General features: G+C 38.1%; 1 protein-coding gene across 1 annotated transcript in view; it reads right to left on the bottom strand.

Moving 5' to 3' along the window:
- The window catches only part of PARD3B (par-3 family cell polarity regulator beta), a 392632-nt gene that overhangs the window by 256842 nt on the left and 120785 nt on the right, over nt 1-15005 (bottom strand). Inside the window, exon 4 of the mRNA XM_027880190.1 lies at nt 901-1007. Within this exon, the coding sequence (XP_027735991.1) occupies nt 901-1007 (107 nt within the window). The remainder of the gene's footprint in view (nt 1-900; nt 1008-15005) is intronic.

Here is a 15005-nt window from a genome sequence, read left to right on the forward strand (position 1 = left end):
GAAACAAAACAGTGACAGATTGCTTTGCACAGCTGGGCACAGGGAGTCAACTACAACTCTGTATAGAGAAGTTAAAGGGGAAAAGGCATAAATTTCACAAGCAAATGAATGCAGCACTATAATTTAAGCCAGCATTCATGTGGCCTTTAGTAGAGCAGTAGACTCACCAGAGCTTTCTAGGCAAACACCAAAAAATAGCTCTATTCTGCCTGATACACTTACGTGTCCCAGCTGTCATTCAGAGGCTCTAAAGAATTTCATCTTTTTATATGTAATGTAGGAACACCTTTTCCACACACAAACAGAAAGCTTTACATCTTAAAACTACAAAGTGAAACATGTGGCCCAAATGTGACCAAGACAGCATCACTTTTAGAAGATTGAAGACAGCCTGCAAAAACATCTGGTTAAGAATTACCACCTCCTCACTAATTATGGCTTTGCAATAATATTTAGTAGTAACTATATTGAAATAAACAAATTTGCCCTCGAAAGGGAAGAGTCAGGTGTCAAAACAGGAAAGTGAGATGAAGAAAAGCCTGGGTATCAAAGATGACAGAAATGCCATGAGAAAAAGGGTGCAAGAACAAAGATGCAACAGCAAACTGGACAATAAAATCCTGAACAAACAAAAAAATTCCTAAAAGTTCAATTCATATTCCAGGGCCTTATGTCCCCATTCAACATTATGTAAATCTCTTTAGAGACTAGCAGTATCACTGCTAATTGATTGTACCATGTGAAATAATGATTTTTTTCCAGAGGAAATTACCTCCTTTACAGAAAACAGGTATGATGCATTTTGTTATTGATCCAAATTCAGCTTATAAAACTACTATATACCAACAGATAAGAAAAGCTTTTAGGTCTTAAGAAAAAGGTGAGTTGCATGACACCTACTGCCACGACATGCTTGAGGCTGTGGTCACTGGGATGAGAAGCACTTGGGAAATCAGCAGGTGCGCCCAAAGCTGGATCACTGCTCCTTCGCACTAGAAGTGGTGTTCCTACAAGACAAAATAAAATGCAATGGTTCAAGGATGCTAAATAAGCACAAGGGAAAACTTCTTGCGGTTTAAATAAGATATGTGTGCAGCACTTGAATATAAGCTTGTCTGTGGTAATATCCACCTGTTAAATGGCTAGATTTGATAGGGTTGTGCCATTTAGTATTTACTAAGCTAGAGAAACGATAACGCTTTTAAGCGCTGCTATACAGACTTGCTAAGTTAGATAAAAACTGTTGACAAACAGGAGAAAAATGTACCTTCTCAGAGAAGGTCACAAGTAGTTGCACGTATCTGTGACCACATGTACCATCAAGTTTTGCCAGGGAAATCATAAGGTTGGTCTGAGGAATAACTGTGAACACAGGAAGAACTAGCTACTGTTGTTGGTCCTTACAACTGGTAGTGGTTACTCAACCAGAACGTGGACTAAAGACTTTCACTCCCCACTAAGGACATTGTGCTATTCTGCATTAATCCACCGAACTGGGACGCCACAATCTCACCTTCAACTCTTCCTTGGTTTCTCCTGGTGTATGTCCAAGGGTTGTAATGAGCAACTGCTTGTCTTCCACATACCAATTACACAAGCCCACACTTCACCTGTATAGAAGGTCACTTTGACTATGGCATGACCATATATATAATCATAAATTCTATCTCCATAAGTGCACAAGATGCAATAGTCCATCATCACCACTACACCTCTGTGCTGCCCCAGCCTGAGGCATATAAATGACAGATCAGGCACAAGAGGCAGCTGAAGGATAACTCCCTACAGTAACTTCATTTACTATTTAACATGCCTTGGGCTGGCTCCGCAGAAATAGCCTAAATACAGATATAAAGAGGGGGAAGAAGTTTCATTCACAGCAGATCTGTCTCCCACTACTGGCTGCCAGGATTGCCAGGGAACAGACACGGGCAGTTGCAGTGGTTTGAGAAGAGTTATAGAGACTAAACAGCTTCCACTTGTAGGCATCTTCAGTTAGACTCACCAACTATTCAGGTCTATTGCTGTGCTTTCTGGAATAACCTCAAAGACCAGTCAGCAGCTTCTAGCAACACAGCCGTCCAGTTAACACAGTACACTACAGAACACCCTTTGCAAAACTTCCAGGTGGGCTGAGAGGGAAAACATATTTTGGATAATGTGAAAAGTTCCTTTCTCATATTCCTAAAGAAAATTTTAAAAAAAAGCACTTCTTTTTTTTCCTACAAGCCTTTCCAAAGTAATTAATTTATAAGCAAAACCAAAAAAAAAAAAAAAAAAAAATAGAATATTGGTCTAAGACAGTAATTCTTCAAATGTTTCAAGTGAGTGAAATTAAGATTATAGCTGTCAGTTATAATACTAATTATAGTGGCTGGGGCTGATGACAGCCATAATTACTAGATCTATAAAAGGAGTTTGAACATGCAACAGTTTCCTCATTAGATGCTAACAAAGCTGGAGTGACTGTACCACATTCACTTTCAGCACATCTTTGTCATTACAATTGGAATAAATATCAGCACCTGATGCTGAGGAACAACCAGAGAATCCAGTGACCTTACTCTTCCTCATAGTGAGCAACAGTTTTTTATATGCAGGTAATCCCTTCTGCGCTTACTTCTGCAGGAAATCAGTAAGAAAAGCAAAAGTAAGGCTTAAATTTGTGTCCTGGTATTGAGGGAATGCTTAAAAATCAGAAGGTGAATATTGTTTTTTGTACCAAGTGATGACCATCTTTGCACCAAGAGCTATGCGTGTTTTTGCAAGGAGGTTTTGCACAAAGGGTCTGATCACCAAACTTATTCATTTTGTGTGATTTTCCCAATGTGTCAGTATGTCAAAATGAACCAAATCTCTCCACTCAAATATTCCTGTTCTTCACATGAAGCTTAAGAGAAATTTGTTTCCTCTCCAGGCACACTTGATGAGAAGGTATATAAAAGCTAAATCCAAGAAGCACTGGATTTTTAAGTTACTCTGTTCTTTGAGATAAACGCTTATTCATTAAAATACATTTTTCTGTACATGACCAAAATGTTTCTGGTGGTCTGTATCCAGTTTTTAGTTTCTCCTCAATACAATAGTTTGAAAACAGATGCTGAGACATCTTTGTGTGATTCTATATAATTTAGTCTCCAACTCCTTTTGACATAAACATGAAAAGTACAGAGAAATGCTCTTGCTAAACTACCTGAAAACCCTCTGCATTGGTACTTTTATTTGTAAAACTTACACAACTCAATGACCACACTGTTCCTTACACTCTTCAAGGCCACCATTCCAGCCCCTTTCCTTGTTTCTGTCCTTCCTTTTCCACAATGAGAAATCCACAGTAACTCAAAGAGGGTACAAAAAATTCCCCACAGTCAACTGAAGAGGCCAAAGATGGAATAGAGGGGGACAAGTGACCCCCTATAAAACAAAAATCACTTATATCAAGCCCCCTCCTCCTCCCAAAGCCAACACTTTGAAATTGAGTTGTCTTCTACAACCAACTGCTCATTTCTTTCCCATTCCTCTGGCTGAGAAAAGGATGAAGGACCTATCACCGTGACTGCTGGGAGACAGGACCCCCATGTGTTCCAGGGCCTCCCAGCAGCCTCAGCAGGTGAAAGAAGATGTCTCCTGTCTCACGCCACTTCAGCACTTCTCTTCGCTCTCTGTGTTGACTGTTGCAAGATGCTGATTTTACTCCATTCTCCATCCTCAGTACTGGGATCTCTTTTTACTTGCTTTCTGTCACTGTTTTCCAGAGAAACTAAATCTTCAATTTTCAATTTACAGCTGTCTAAACTTTGAAACCAAAGTCTGAAGGAGCAGCAGGATTATAAAGAATACTGTCTTCCAGTCTGGGAAGATGGCCCTGCAGCTATTTGCTCTCTTTTTATTCTTGCAAGTTTTTGCTTATTGCCATGAGACTATGAAATTTATGGTGCTCATCTGGAATGCTTCCCTACTTGCACAAAAACAACTGGATTTTTTTGCTATTGTCTATAATGCTTTCTCTTTTCTCCCAATATGCTGCAAATTTTAGGGTCCTACACATCATTTTCTTCTTGAAAAGAAAACCAAAGTCTATTTTCTTCATGTTTTGTAATATGTATTTACAGACATCTAACAATTTCTTGTACAGAAATATCACACATCATAACATCTCTGCGAACAAGTCAGCTGAAGTCTTTAGCTAAAATTACACAAAACTAGTCCATCTGGCTCTTATTGTTTTACACGCACACACCACAAAAACACAAACCCAATCTTTTATTAGACAATAATAAATTGAACCAAGGTAGTGTCTCTGATAAGAGAAAACACACCAAACAGGAAGGTCGGATTACAGATTTGAGAAGAAGTGGTACTTTCCTCCTTAGCAGAGAGAGTCCCTTACCTTTCACAAGACAGCAATTCTCAGCAGCTCCCTGAGCTGACACACTCTCCTCCATCTCCTCTGCGGCTCAGGCTGCTCCCTGCCATAAGAACAGCATTCCAGCCTGCACTTCTCCCATGGGCTCCTTTCTTTTTCCAGCCTTCCTCTGCCTCCTCTGTACTGCATACTCAGGTCTCTTGAACGCAAGCCTGCTCGCTTGCACTCCAGAGAGAAACCTTCCCAAATCCCACTGCCCAGAACTCAGCCTGACTCAGGAGCTAAACCACATCCATTATACAGACATATCTTCAATTTGTTCATCACCATCTTCCTTAGATGTGAATAAAATGTAAAGAAAACCCATCACCAATACTATTTATTACAGACATGCTATAGACAATTATACACATTTTCTTAAGAGATTCTGTCATACATTTTCTTCTGTCAGGAAACGGAACATTGCCTTTTTCCTTACTTCTTTCCTTTTGTCATGGCGTGTTTCCATGTTATTCTACTCACGCTTTGCACTTGTGCTGAACATTTATAACAACCAGTGTAAGCTCAAACACAAAATTCATCTTCCTCTGAATGATGAGACACAGAGAAACTCCTTCCTGCATACCAAGTTGCTCATAGAAACACATTTTTTTTTTTACAAACACTACTATTTTGTCCAGAGCAGCACTTTGTATTCTAAACTTAGGAACTCAGTTTTAAAAAATAGTCGTCCTTGTTTTGCAGTATTGCATTACGAGTTTACAGACAAAAAAATTCAAACACACATTCAAGACTAAAATTTTTCTCATGGTGGCAGCTTTTTACCTCAATCGCTTCAGGGTGTGCTTCCCCTTCTTCTAAAATCTGTGCCATGCACCTTTTACTATGGTATCACAGCACCTTCTAAGCACACGTGGATGTGTCCGCCTTATTCACAATACATACTCTTTGACAAAGCTGATGAGATGAAGTCCTGCAGTTTTCCTTACTTAAACGCTATCACTTAGTTTCAACTGCAGATCAATCTTTTCCTTTTGCTAGCATCACCCTCAAAAATGAGTATCTACACAGATTCATGGTTAACAGTGTATTTTCCCTGAACTCTTATGTTTTGGAAATATTTTTTTTTTAACTGCAAATATGGTTGAAACAAGCATATGGTAGAAACCACACTTAGATTTAAATTGGTTGCATTAGGGGGGAAAAAAAAAAGAAACAGAGAAGTTCTGCAATTTGTACACAATTAAAAACTAAAACCTCGCATCAACACAATGGCAAAAGAAACATCTCCATACCAGATGTGATCCTATTGTCTTAGTTTGTTTTGCTTGTTTTTGGAATTTCCCTAAAAAAGCTGTACACAGGCATTAACATACCTTGCACAGGAGTGTGCTCTGCCTCACTTGAGCCCTCTGGCAGTTCAAAAATCATCATCTGATGTTAAGAGGAGCCTGACTAACCGGAAGTGAAGGGTTTAAGAATATTGTGCAAGCACAGGTAAACAATGCAAGGTCTGGAGTTCGAGATCTGAACGTGGTCAGGGGAACTTTGGTGCTCCAGCTGTCCCTGCTGAGGTCCCCATAAGCTCTACAGGGTTTCTAGGCTCTGAGTTCTGGCATCAAATTTAAGGCCTAAATTTAGACAGCTGAGTACTGCTCAGGGTGACCAATATGACAAAAAAAGATTAATCCTATCCTTCCTTAATGTTGCCCATTTGCTCTAAAGTCTCTTAGCTCAGGAAAGAACAGTTTACCCCCAGCCTCAAATCCTTTCATTCCTTGAGATTTAGGATGGAGGTTGCTGTTACTGGGACAAATTCAGAAAAATGCTGAAGACAACAATCATTTATCACCCAGCAGCATTTTTGGTAGGCTGAGCTATCTATAATGCAGTCAAGTTACACACTGAAAATCGATTTTAGCATTGCTCTGGATGCAAACACTCTCAGATGATTTTAGGTAAGCTGACAAAACAAGCAACACAGGAAGCACAAGCAGATTGTGTATTGGTATTATATTGCATCAGTGACAACTAACATATTAGGAGATTGGTTTATTTGTTTTTCCAGGTAACAGGGAAGAACTGTTTGGGAGGAGAACAAAAGACACACTTGGATAGAATTCCGTAAGTGGGTAGAAGAGATTTCCAGAAAATCACCTACACAGTTAAAGTCATAATTTTAAATTCTGCTCCTGAATATAAAAATGCTGACTATGAAGGGAAAGGAGCTGTCCATCAAAGTGTGTATCAACCTGTCAGCTGCTGAAGGTCATACCAATGACAATCACCCTGCTGCCTGCTTCCAAATTACACCTGCCTGGGCAGACAAACAAGTTATTTTCTTACCTGCAAATGCCTCCTTTTTCATAACTCCTTTTGAGCAAATCATAACAACATTTCAAGTCAGAGTTGAAACAAAACACCAGAAATACTATATGCATACACACACAAATGTGAAATTGCACGTCAGCATAGACAGTTCTTGGTTGGAAGAGCTCTGAACAGATACCAAATGAACAACCACCATGTAAACCGAGAAGTAAAAATTACTTTTAAACTGGTTCTGTTTTGAAACAGGTCAGGCAGGCACTGGAGACAAAATTACAAGCAAGATATTAATTTATATTTAAATACATAAAGAATCATTAATTTATGCCTATTTTTCTTCTTTTTATCTGAGAATTTCACATTAACAGGCATACAGGCAGTTCTTCCACTCAGTGCTTTTTGAGAGCACTAAGCAATCAGTGTGGGTAAATTTGGTCACCTTCAGATTTATTGCTTAACACCACCCGAGGCACCAAGTAATGGTTGTGCCATGTACTTCAAAGGTGGCTGACACGAGCTTGTATGTTCTACCTCGTGATAGGACTGTACAGTTTCTTTTATTTCTTAAACATGTAATGCTCTGACGATGTGACTTCTATGTTTAAAGCCAACTCAAATTGCTCGTAATAGCACCTATCAATACAAATTCAAATCTAAAGCTATCTGTTCTTCCCAAAGTGCACACTGCACTTTTTAAATTCCCATGGATATAAGATTAGACTAATGAACTAGGATGATGTAACAGTTAAGACAACTGACTTAAATCTACAAACAAATGAAAATCCATTTCCAACAAGGACTGTCTTTTACATATCAACTCAGCGCAGAACAAAGTACTTCCCTATCACTCTAAATGAGGTGTAATTTTTCTTACAAACTAAAATTAAAGCAATGACCTACAAGTAAAACTCAGTAATGGCTTTAAACTGGTATTGTTTTGGGGTAGTGTTCTTCAGTGCCAGGTATCTCAAAATAATAACTTTCTCTGGTTGCATGTGCTATAAGGCATTAAGTCAGATTTCAGATATGAAGTCAAGAACTGTTCTCACAGTTTTTATGACCAGAATGAAATTTCTTTGGTCTGGTTGTTGTCAGAAACAGGGTGTAATGAAAAAACTTTGCTTTTGCAGTTTCAAAGACAGACGTGCAAGAATCACCTACATACATTACTTCAGTAATAAAGTTTATCTAGATCCCATTTTCAGGATCAAAATCCACATTCCTGTGTTAAGAAGTTAACCACTTTTCCTCTTAAGGCACTAAGACACGTATTCATCTACCGAATATGTAAAAATAATGCCCATATTTTCCTCCCATTTCAAAATTCTTCTCAAAAAAGTTTCCAGCTGAAGGACAGGGCTTGAGTTTGGGTCTTAACCAGATATTCTCTTCGTGCACTTAAGGACACAACCCATGCCAGACATGAGCAACTTCAGGATCTTCTCTATCAACACAGTACCCCTATTTTCAGCTCCTCATCAGACAGACAGGGAGCATGGAGACTTTCTGGAGTCCTGGTGCTCCCAGGACTCTGCTCCAAAGGGTCCTGGCTACAGCTACATGGGAGAGACTGAGCAGAGGGGAAGGAGCTGCAGCAGAATCCTCCAGGCATAAGGATAAAACAGGGAGCAACAGGGAGTTGTGATATTTTCCCCCCAACTCATGCTCAAGCAAAGTGTGCAACTCCTTCCCTTGCTGGGCAGACTGATCAGAGTTCTGTGAATATACACTGGTTATCACAAAAAACACGCAGCACTTTCCACTATGGGCCAGGATTTCTCTTACTCTTATACAAGTGAAGCATCTTTATGAATCACACAGCTGTTTTGCATCAACTGACTGATGTACATCCTCCAATTCACAGCTTCAGACACAAGATTAAAAGTTACAGCCACTTCAAACATTTTGGGTTTTAATTATTATTTGGAGGGAAAAAATTGTCTTACACTAGAATTTCCCTAGGTGCGGGCATGCACACACAGACACAGACATAGCAAGAATTATTAAACAGACTGGGTTTTTTAAGCACATATTACCTGTAGTTAGTGAATTTAAATACATCATTTTAGGGTAATATATCCTATAAGATTTTAAAACTAATAGATCTCAGACTCTCGCACCTCATTTTTATTCACAGATTGAAAGGTGAAAATAAGTATTTTTTCTATTTCAATTCCCAGTCCATTTCTCAACTTCAAATGAAATACTTAATGAACTGTACTAGTTGAATAAACTGACACAAAGAAAATATTCTGTGCACCTGCAAAAGAGGCCACGCTGCCAAAAGCTGGTTTAGCACTTCAGCTAACATCAGTTACAGGTGCTTATGCAGTCACTTTTCCACGGTTCAATGATTTAATTTTCTTTAAAACTTTGGCAGCTAAACTGCACAGCTTGAATATCACTTTGGCAGCATTTTATTCCTAGTTGTAGAATAGCAATATAATTTTTTTTAATATTTTAATGGTATTTTAAAGGACAATCACAAATTACAGCATTTATATATTTTTGTAGTATTTAAATATTACCTGTGTTTTATATATAAAATTTAACTTATGAACCTTTTCTGTTTTTCCTTTCTTTAACAAGAGATGTGTTACTGTCATTATTTTCTACTTCGGTCATGGTAAACTAGTTTTAGTCTCCAATTTCAAGCTTCCTCCTAATGATTCCAAAGGACATTTAGATAAAATAGTGAAACCTCCTGATCTTGAAGCTTTCTGTAAGGTTTCAAGGAATAAAAATGTAAGAACAACTAGTGGATCCTCCTCACCCATCATCCTGCACCCAACAGTGCTAGCAAAGACTCAGGATGAAAGCATAACAGTGTTGTATCCTACCAGCTTGCAGAAAACAACACTTGAAATATTTCCAAATCTGTGTGTCATCTGGACATATTTCCAGACACTGGTGAGCACCTCCTGTGAATTTGTCTCATCCTATTATAATTCATTAATTTTTGGCACGTTACATCGAAATACACAGTTTACTTGAATGCTCCATGAAAAAATCAGTTTGTAATCTGTTGAACAATAGTTTTGTTTGATACTCTAGTTTTTACATGGTGAGGAAATTCAATAATCATTCCCTATTGATCTGTCTTAATACTTAAAATTGTAAGATGACTATTTCTACAGGAAAGTTAAAAAAAGGACTCAATCACAGAGGGTTACCTGTTCCTTTTGGTGGGAGGGTTAAGAAGAAATTATCAAAATACTCTGCAGGATTTATCTTTCCTGATACTGCATCCTTCTTTTCTTAATGTCTACAGTAAACAGACCTCACTCTAATGAAGTAACAATTTAAGAAGAAAGAAAAACATAAATCAACAGCCAGGGGGTCTATGGGAAAATTGTGCAACATATTGATAGGGAGGTGCATCTTTTTTGCAACTATGTTCAAGTGTAGTAAGTAAATACCACAACTCCACATTTTAATTGGCTGATATTCTAGATATCTGTTGTGAGAAACAATCGTAATCTGAAGTGGCACTTTAAAGAAGAAGGACAAAAAATGAACTGTTAACTAAGGCTCTTGAAAGGGTAAATGCAATAGAAAGTAATGAGAAAGAACTACCTGGCAATGGGCAAACTGACTGAACGATTCAATAATTATTTGTAACTTCTTTAATGATGACTTTCAGTAAGATGGTTCATCTGTATATGGGAACATGTTCATATAGAAGACAACAGTAAACAATCATCAGTGAATAAACCACATCAAGAAAAAGCATTTAAACTGTATTACTTTGGTTTTTTTAAGGGAAAAAAAAAGTGATCTACTACCTCAAGACCTTTAGCTGAAGTCTTATTTCTTTTAACACGAACAATTTCAACCTATCAATCAGCCAGGCTTTGCAGGTTCATTTGCCACCTGAAACACACACTTTGCCTCAGAGCCAACACACCACAGAGTGCTGTAGGGAATTATAAACACACACCCTCTCCTCTGTCTCACCCAGCACCAGAGTGAACTGACAGAGGGGGCACTGCAGCTTTCCTGTGTGATCTTATACTCCAGCCTTTCAAAGCCTTCAGCTGCAAATATTTAGCTTACCAAGTGGGTTGGTCTGTTCCTTTTTAAGAGATCTACCTCTGAAACTAGCTATGCATCAGAACGATATATTCACAGAAACAGCAACATCACAGAATCAGTAAATAGACAGAAATCTGAGGAAGAACACTGCCATCAAATAAAGTGTGTCAAAAAGCACCGCTGACTTCTGTAAAACAATTTCTTCCATCATTTTAAGTCCCATTCATTACCTCCCCCAAAACCTTCCCTGAGGCAATAAAAGGCTAGAAATTAACATCTCAGCTAGAGAGCTACTGCAGAAAAGTCTAACTTGTGATGGAAAAATATTTTTCTCCCTACTTAACATATTTTCATGGGGATACCCTCTCTTACTCCAAAGTAAGGCATATTAAAGCAAGTGCAAAGGGAATAGAGACAGGGGGAATAATTGATGAGAAATAATCTTTGGGGAAATCAGAGACAGAAGGGCTATTAAAAAGAAAAGGGATTCTTTGGTAACCAACTCTGCACATAAATTTATTACCTATACTAGTATTAAATTCCTGGGTGCAGTGAAAGAAAGGAAAGACTGGCTTGTTTTGCAAATAGGCAGCCCAAAGACAGAAACACATGGAAATGTTATAGGTATCTTTACAGAAAGCATTACTGTATTCTTTTGCTGCAATACAAAGATAAAGCAAGGCTCATTTCCATGAATCAAGGACAACTAAGTAAGACCAAGCTTAAGTCGTGAGGTCAACATATACCAACCTTTCACTCTGACTGAAATGAAAAGTTATCTTCAAACCTTCAGCTTGCATGAGAACAGAAACCATTTGTTTTAGAAATGCAAGCAGACTTGAATTGATCATCACAATTCTTTTAAAGCAGATTACACTGAATGCTGCAGAGGAGAAAAATCTATCAAGTACAGTGTCATCCTCTCAACACCTGTGGCAAACAGTACAGGGCAACGTTTAATATCATTACTATGAGAGCAGCCTTCCAGGGCAGTGAAAGAGAATAGTTGTATTTCCTTGAGGAAATAAGCAGTAGTCCCTCAAATCACAGAAGGCAGCATGTGCTTCTATAATGCCTTTCTTTTGAAACTTACCAATTCGAAAAGGTTAGTTTTTCTGGAATCCTGCAGGAGAGAATTGTTATATGCATGTAGTACACTCCCATGTACTGACAAACATCAGAATGCTCAGCCAATGAACTGACATCGCACGATCAAGATGAAAAGAATAGCTTTCATGTAAGAAGTGTCTGTCCTACTTACTCTGACACAGCATGTATGCTGTGCACAAGGCATTAGTAACATTTTGTTTATCAAATTAATAGTTTCACATCCTATGTTTTCATAAATCTTAAAAAACACAATCACGTGGTTTCCTCTGTATTTAAAAACAGTCTGTATATCCAGAGTGTCTCAACACCAACTTGAAAAAGGACTAATCAAATATATGCTGTTTAAAATGCCCCCAAGCCTACTTACAATGCTTCCACTTCAAAGAGGATGAGAAAGAGAAGAAATTCTTTCTGAGCTCTGAAGTTACACAGAAATGGACAACATCCATACCCTGGGGGCAACAATTTAAGCCCTGTCAGACCTATCAAGGGAGAAACTGCCAAAAAACTCCTGGAAGAAACCTTCCCTTCAAGTCCCTTGGACTTCAAACTAAGACACTGCCAACTGAAGCACCCCTGTTGACTGACTTGGCCACCCTAACAAAAGAGCCATTCAAAGTAAGTGTTTTAAACAATCCCATGAAGCACAGTTTAAGCCAGAGCAAGCCCAAACCCACAGGAGTACATTAAGCTAATTGAGTGTATTCTCTACCATAAGAGTGGATAGTTAACTGGTAAAAAGACATGGCCAGAGCAGTAACAACTGAATCAAAATGGAAAATCAAAACTTTCTGGGCTAGTACTCTTGTTATCCTGTACTAACCAGACCTTCTGAGGGTTGAAAGATTCCCAGCAATCAGTTTTCAGGAAACAAATGCCCAGGGTAAAGACACTAAGTAAGGTGTTCAGAACCAAGAACTGACTGCTCAAAAGCACAAGTGCCTCAATGTAGCTTGAACTCCAACCACCATTGCCATGTAAGCTTATTTTAGGAGAGAGACCATAATCAGCTATTCCAACCATTATTTACACCAAAGTCTTCCACTTGCCTAGAACAATGATCAGATGGGAGCAGGTGTACATATAAAGGAAGAAAATCTTCTCAGAGATTTGCTATAAAACCAAGGCATTCAAAATTTGAAATACCAGAGTAAGACCTTGCAATGGGAAAAACAGGACACTTGCCCTACTTAGTAGTGAAAGCTTCCATAGGGAGGAGCTAAACTCCTGTCACTTAAAAGAGAATTTTTTTAACCTGCTCTCAGTAAATGTTATAAGCAATTATTTCTTTATCTAACCTAAACTACAAATGAGCACTAGTAAAAGCATAAATTCATTAAGAACCTGATTTTATTGTAATAATCAGCAAAGTAACCTAATTATTTCTGCTTCCTTGTATGCAGAAAGCCTCAGGATTCTTTAAACCAGTTCCCACAGAAATGGAAAAAGAATAAATAAAACAACAAACAAAAAAGTGACAGATACCTACTTATATCTCACTTCTCCCCCTACCTTAGTGTTCAGTAGTAACAAGGATCACTGAATACTGCCTTTTTCAAGGCAAAATCCTGACTACTTAACACCAAGGAGACAACCAAGAAAAAAGCAACAGCTAAGTTTGTGTGCACTCAAACATCATCTACCAAATGAAGCAAATGAAACACTGAGCCAGTCACGAAGGCATTCCCAGCTCCAAGTGACTTGTCTATAAGACAGATTCTCTGTAAATAAATTAGTGCTCTCCTTCCTGCCCATATGGACGGAAAAGGAAAAAACAAATTGACATAATGAAAATAACTCCCCCTTTCCTGTCCCAAGACCTGCCACGTGGGGAAAACCACTAGAAAACAACAGCAAAGTATTAGGTGCAAAAGGAAAACAGAAGGGCCATTGGCACGCTTACGGGTGCACAGAAAATGACAAGATGGTTTATGAGGGCCATAAACTCTTGCACTGGGGTGCAGGTTACCTTACATTCATATGGGCTGAAGTCATACTACAAAGTATTCAGCAGACTGTGATTTCACTGCTCACTGCAAGGTTTTGTCTTCGCACAGTTTTATAACTAAGAAACATGGCAAAAAATGGCAATGAAGAACCCCAACAGTATTTGGGGTTAAAGATGTTGAAGTTTACCTCCATTCAATTTTTTATAATGTAAATCACCTTTTTCAGCATTTAGTTGCCTGTTATCATTCTTTAGGAACTGTTGTCATGGCCACATCATTCGTGTACTCCAGGAAATTCTGCTCACAAGAAACAGTAATACAAGACTAGCTCTGCTGCCAACTCTGTCTCAGTGTTCTCATCCACAGAAATATCAAAATCAGTAGATCAATTTCTTTACTATTTCAAACAGCTGTCTGGACATGTTAAACAGTTGTGTGATTTTCTAAATTTTGTAATATATATCAACAGGTGATTTATTACCCTTTGTATTGCAGCATGAAATGTTTTCTTTACCCAATCACATATTCTGTCAAATAGGGATTTTTATTTACAGCAGAACTGTATTTATTTCATTGTCAACTGAAACATATACATCAAGATTTTCAGTATTAAAAGACACTGTCAGCAACAGGACCTGATAATCGAGTTATGTGGGGGGAAGGAGGGAGGCACTCAAATGTTTGCACCTCACCTTATGTTAGGGACATAGTAGAGACAGTGTTCATGAACAGTAGAAGTCTTAAGATTTTTTCTTAAATTAAATATAAGAACACAAAGTTTCACCTCTTCAAGAACAGAGTTAGCTTCAAAAGCAGAGAAGTGTTCGTTTCAGGGAAAATAAAACAAACAGCTGAATAATTCCCTGAACTGAGATATATACTATGTATTGAGACAGTAATTTGATAGTAATTAAAATAAACTTTTTTTTTTTTTTTGCCAGTATGTGGAAGCAATGTAAAATACAAGGTTATTTCAGCTTTTGAATTAAACATAATATTGCTTTTAATCCGGCTCACTTTCCAACTCATACGTGATAAAGGGTACCCCAACTACCCCATAGAAAATCCATGATTTCAGACAGTCAAGCTGACTGGTACTGTTGAGTATCAACCAGGGAAACAAACAAGCAAAATAAAGCCAAACCCCAACAAATAAGTAACAATGTAATAGAAAAAAAAAATCTCCATCTCTAGGCACTAAAGCCTTTAACTTGACC

Source organism: Empidonax traillii, unplaced genomic scaffold, assembly GCF_003031625.1.
Source record: "Empidonax traillii isolate 1590-97213 ecotype Southwest subspecies unplaced genomic scaffold, ASM303162v1 scaffold65:size4453928, whole genome shotgun sequence".
Taxonomy (NCBI): domain Eukaryota; kingdom Metazoa; phylum Chordata; class Aves; order Passeriformes; family Tyrannidae; genus Empidonax; species Empidonax traillii.